We start from the raw sequence: 6,000 nt of genomic DNA, 5'->3' as shown, positions 1-6,000 counted from the left end.
GGCACGATACAGGCGGAGACAGGCCCTATGAATGACACCCGTGGATTTTGCCCTGGATGTGGATGGTGGGAGGACGTTGGGGTTGTTGTGGCAGGTCTTTATTGTCAGACCCCTCCTGTCCCATTCAAGGCTGACTTGGGCTTGTGGTGCTAACTGGCTGTTAATTGCCTGCCTATACACAAGGCTTTCTCCACATGCAGAAACTAGCTGCTTCAAGGGAAACTAGCCTAATGAGATTATCTATCAGAGCATGGGCCTGTCTAGACACCCCAATACACAACCCCCCCCACCTCAGCACATCCACTACTGCATGCAGAGGCCTCAGAGGATGCCCTCAGGTAAAAGTTACCTGCAGAAACAGTGCATGGTATCATTACACCATTATGGGTTTACACCCACTGTGTAATTTCTATTATGGAGAAAGCTGAGAATGTAGAAGAGTGTAAAGGCAATCGTATATTTGATGTGGAAAAAAATAGTCCTTTATTTTTACCTAATTTCAGTAAATATGAAGAGCATATGCGATAATAAGTGTTAGAATAATTTATGTACTTTGAGAAAACTCTTGAAAATGCTGCTATTTTTAAGAGAATAACAACTCCTCCAGTGCACACACAAAACACACAAAATTCTCCCATTTAAAAATATCCTCCACTGCATTTCTATTAGTTCTGGTAGATGTGTTACACTGGGTGTTAACCACATTGCACAAACACACTAAATGCCATTTTACCGTATAGTTATGTCTGTGTGAATGATATTTACACAGATTCTGGTGCCGCTGTGAGCCCCACTCTGCGGCAGGGAAGTGCGTCCATATTTGTTTTAAAGTCTCTTAGCAGTTAATAAAGATGCATTTCCTCCATCCCCCTTCCTGTGGGGACGGTATCAAGGCTCTGTTAAGTCTCTTTGATTTCCAGCACCCTCCAATCACAGCGGGGCTCGGACTCATCATTGTGCCACTTCAAAGCCAGGGAATGGCTCTCCTGACCCCACCCACACCAGGGCTCCCCTTAAAAAGTCATGGTCACCTCTTCTGGCAGGACTCCTGATCTCTGAATTACCCGCAGCAACAAGACTGACTGACCCCCTGACTCCCTGAGCTGCTGGATATCTTTTTTTTCGCATGAGGCAGGGGATCGAGAAGGGAGAGCACTTGGATATCACAAATACTTGGATTGTTTATTGGCCCTCAGTGCATGAACCTGTATTGAGCTTTTCCTGTGATACAACTGAACCTGAGCAATGCAGTCCATCAGAGGTGAGTGTTTCATTGGATTTACGCTGGGCTTTCTATCAGTGACTCTAAATCCGCAACCACTTAAGCTGTTTTGTCTGATCATGAGCATACCTTTCTTGATCCTGACTTCTATCTCTTTGAAGGAAGCATGTGGTTATGATGATTTTTTTATTTATTTATAGACTTGAAGCCCAACTTCAGCGGCCCTCCTCCCTCCTCCATGGCCGCTGGCCCCGATGCCTATCTCCAAGGCAACATCAGGATGACTCTGGAGGACCCTGAACTCTGGAAGACCTTCCATGAAATTGGAACTGAGATGATTATCACTAAACCGGGCAGGTAAGGTGACACAATGTAACCTTTAAATGCAAAATGTTTTGAAGGTTGTGCCCTGTGTTGTTGCTTTTGCTCGTCTTTCTCACGTGTTCCCCTTTTGCTTTTTCCAGGAGGATGTTTCCACACTGTAAAATTAATCTATCCGGCCTTATTCCATGTGCCAAGTACATCTTACTGGTTGACATGGTCCCTGAGGATGGCTTCAGGTATAAGGTAAGATTATTTTTTATCACTTATCGATGAGTCTCATGGTAACTTTCACCATCAGTTGAGAAAAATAAAATTTCATCCCATGACAATTAAAAAATAGCCTTCAATTACCATAGGCTGTAGGTGGTTACCAGTATCCCCAGACAAGACATCCCCTGTTTATCACCCCCCCTCTCCCCTGACATTGTACATCAAAGGGTGCTATCTCTTCCTGTTTTTCTATCCCCTGCTGGGAGCCCACTGTACTACCCCCTATCTCCATGGGTGGTACTGGCCAAGCAGTCGGCTCTCCACTCTCCTCTCACACTCTGAGAAGGAAAGAAGATGCAGCTCCTTCTGTATAACACCTTTCTCTGTGACAGACTGACTGACTATCTGTCTCCTTCCTACAGTGGAATAAAGAGAAATGGGAGGTGGCAGGGAAAGCGGAGCCCCAGCCTCCCTGCAGGACATACCTCCACCCCGACTCTCCAGCCCCGGGGAGCCACTGGATGAAGCAGTCTGTCTCCTTCCTCAAGCTCAAACTCACCAACAATACGCTCGACCAGCATGGCCATGTAAGTAAGAGCACTTGAAATTGGGTGCTTAACAACAACTTTCCAAATGATATCCACACTGCTCAGATAATTGAAGTCCTTGGTGGACTCTTACAGACTTGATGCTTTGGAAGCGGCAAAGTGCATACTTGTAAAAGTGCTTAAAATGTACAAAAAAGTGCTCTGAATTAATCAGCCTCTTTATATCTGTAGATCATTTTGCACTCCATGCATCGCTACCACCCACGCTTCCACATCGTCCAGGCAGATGACCTGTTCAGTGTTCGCTGGAGTGTTTTCCAGACCTTCACCTTCCCCGAGACTTCCTTCACAGCGGTCACAGCATATCAGAACACCAAGGTCAGTTTTCTGTCACTGCAAACCAATGAAAACCGATGGCCGGACACACATTATTGAGATTTTAACTGATTTGATTTCCCCCTCAGATCACAAAGCTGAAGATCGATCACAACCCATTTGCAAAAGGTTTCCGGGACGAAGGCACCAACAAAAAAAGGTAGGTGTCACACTACTCACATGCAGCACCTGATGATAACGGCTGCACAGCTGGAGGGGCCATACAACAATTCCAGTTTGGTTTGATCTACGGATTTCCTTTGCAGTGAATTGGACGTTATTGCATTGTTTTAATGATCCTGATGTTCCTCCACAGGCGTTCAAACAAGAATCCTGCCTGCCTTGAGAAGCGAGCCAAGATGTCAGACATTTTGAACAGAGACTCAGAGGAGGACAGTCCACCAGGTACACCTTTAAGACTCTATCTCCTGTCGATGTTTGTACTTTGTTTTCCTGTAATCCCAAACTGATGTGATAAATTGCATCTTCTCAGATTTCTGCCGCTCATCGTATGAGGGTTATGACGCAGAGGAAGGAGACCTGCCTAAAAGGAAGGAGGATGATGGCGTCAAAGAGGAGCGTTACTCTCCGTGGACTGCTGAGAGGGAGCACAATGTGAGGACTGAATCTCCCGCTGGGGCAGACCACAGGGACATGTACAACACAGAGCAGCTTGTTCCCGCTCCGGCTTCCTACCAGCCATACAGGTGAATATTGGTAAAGTTAGACAACAAATAGGTACAACACATTGTCATGATAAACAAAACACTCACCACCTTCCTTTTACCCTTCAGGTTCCATGAGTATGGAAAGTCCCCCTCTCCCTCCTCCAGTGTCGGCAGCAGCAACAGTGGATCAGGACGCAGCAGCTTTGAGTCCAGAGTCCCTGACATCGCTACTGTCCCTGACCATGACTCTTCAAAGCCCCGTACACATGAGGTTGGCCCTTCCCCTTGTGGCCCCCAGCACCTCCCTGCCCACCAGGACTACACCGGTGTCCTCAACATGACCATGGCTCAGGCCAGCAAGCCAGGTGTGATCAGCCACCACATCTATAGTCCATACAGTGCCGAGCAGCCCCTCGGCCAGTGGAGCAGCCCCGGCTCTGCTCAGTATCCCCCTCCTCACCACCTGACCGCTGACTACACCACGCAAGCTGTGCACCATGGTTATCACCATGGCAACGTGGCTGAGTGGAGCCAGTACCCACTGTTCTCTTACTCCTGCTGGTGAAGAGATCTTCAATGACTGAGAGTGACTTTACTGATGCTACCACTACTGCTGCTGCCATCCTGACAGAATGCTGATCCAGTGCTCACAGCTAAGAGAATGCATGCCCAGTCCAGGCTGAGGGCCAGAGGCCTGCGACAACAATAGAAAAACTGAAAGATGAGAAGAAGTTTAAGGAGCCGCCTTCTGTTCAGACTGGAAGGATTTAGACTCCGGTTATGCTGACTTAAACTCAAGTGTGCTACGCCATGCTGTTTGATTGTTTTGTTGTTGAATTGTCTATTTATTTTGTATTTCATCTCATCTTCAAGTTTAAATATTATTTTTGTAAAAAAAAAAAAAAAAAACATAAGAAAGAATAAAACATAAGTGTGCAATTTATGTGCGTCTTTAAATTGTGATGTGAACTGAAAATAAAAACCTGAAAGTAACATGTCTTGTGTCTGTACAAAAAATATCTACATTTTATCTTTTCTATTACTCAAACAAAGGTAGAGTGCTCTTCAAGAAGATCCCTAATTTACTAATGTAATAACACAATAAATTAAAACATATGGAGGTTGTAAGTAATACTTTTCCTCATTACTACTTTATCATTATCAACCTTCTGATTCCTATCTGGGCCTTCATATAGTTGTATGAGCAATGGTGTTGCAAATTTCCTATCTGTAATTTAGGCTTTCATCCAATCTGTGTTCTGCATACAGCAAGTTTTTAAAACGAATGAGTGTATTGTGGAAGTGTCTTTGTTTGTGGGTGCACATCTGTATGCTTTGTACCTGGCCAGCTCTGATAGGCATCACATCCTTTGGTAGCGTTTGTTTGTATTTCCTCTTTGTTGATCTAACAAGGGCCACTCTGTAGTTTCGACAGGCCCAGCATGCATTAAAGACATTGCATTACTGTGACTCCGGCTCACCTGCTGAGGTTTACCCACCAGCATCATAAAGCATTGCACGACTCTCATTCTCCATCTCAATGAGCCTTACAAAGCATGAAAATGGGGGGCTGTTGGCTCCCTTTCACAACTGAAAAACACAGGCCGGGCCCATCGCCTCCACCCTGGGTGGATATGAGCTGCTAATGACTGTTGTAAAGTCCAGGGGGAAGGAGGAGGAGGAGGAGGTGGGGGAGGTCATCCACAGTTCTGCTGTGGTGTGGATTTTACTCAGTGTGATTCATTATCTTGGAGGCTTCTTGAATCACTACGTCAAACCTCAGACTTACCCAGTTGTATGTTGCACACACACTTCATTTACCCACTTTAATGAGGGAAAGTAAATTGAGATCTGAACAGGAATCTACACTGCTGGGTGAAAAGGTCACTGTGATGAACTTCAATTTCTGAGATATGATGAGGTTATATCTCCCAGAAGACATCTTTTTCATTAAACCCAATAAAGATGAAATCAAATTGTGAGGAACAGGGCAAATAAAATCATCAAAGACAGAACATTAAAAAGAGTCTGCCACAGGATGCTGTTTGGCATCATACATGATGATTCAGAAGGTGGGATTTGTGCCCACATCATTTACGCATATAATCTGTAATTACAGACAAAATGAGATATGATATTTGTCAGTGCACAACACAAAATATTCACAGTACCTGATGTAATGTCCTGGTGGGGTAGCTGGAAATATACTTTGGGAAAAGTTTGGTCCTTTCCCTTAAAATACGTGTTAACAAATAAGGTAAGAAAAGTCTATTGTGTTTGGATGGAGACAAAAACCACTCCGTGTAGCTTCGTCTAGGAGCCTTTACTGAACTGACAACACCTTACACTTTTCGACACTCTGTACATAGTGCAGTGAAAACTTAAAGGCACAGGAACACAATACTGAACGTCTTCAGACATAACAAAGTCCACTTCGATTACTTCTTAAATACTAAGCAGCTATACTGTACTGTAACTTTCTTAAATAAAAAAGGGATACCAGCTTTTCTCTAATGACTTAACTCTGTGTAGGCCTGCTTCTTAATTTTTGTTTTCCCTTTGATATATTTCATTGTAACATGGAGCAATACCTTATAATGAATTACTCTTAACTTCCAAACATGAATTGAAATGTAGTGTCAGTAGTCCTCTC

The 6,000-nt window shown here is 44.4% G+C and overlaps 1 protein-coding gene across 1 annotated transcript; it reads left to right on the top strand.

Annotated features, from left to right (window-relative positions):
* The first annotated feature begins 458 nt into the window (after positions 1 to 458).
* On the top strand, positions 459 to 4,176 carry tbx16 (T-box transcription factor 16). The gene is made up of 8 exons (XM_078170883.1): positions 459 to 1,579; positions 1,687 to 1,789; positions 2,179 to 2,343; positions 2,536 to 2,682; positions 2,769 to 2,839; positions 2,996 to 3,084; positions 3,173 to 3,386; positions 3,474 to 4,176. Exons 1-8 carry the CDS (start codon positions 1,461 to 1,463, stop codon positions 3,910 to 3,912), a joined length of 1,347 nt encoding a protein of 448 aa, XP_078027009.1. The 5' UTR covers positions 459 to 1,460; the 3' UTR covers positions 3,913 to 4,176.
* The last annotated feature ends 1,824 nt before the right edge of the window (positions 4,177 to 6,000 follow it).

This window comes from Epinephelus lanceolatus, chromosome 9 (assembly GCF_041903045.1).
Source record: "Epinephelus lanceolatus isolate andai-2023 chromosome 9, ASM4190304v1, whole genome shotgun sequence".
Classification (NCBI taxonomy): Eukaryota; Metazoa; Chordata; class Actinopteri; order Perciformes; family Serranidae; genus Epinephelus; species Epinephelus lanceolatus.
Note: the sequence above shows the minus strand (reverse complement) of the source record. Positions and strands in the feature narration are given on the sequence as shown.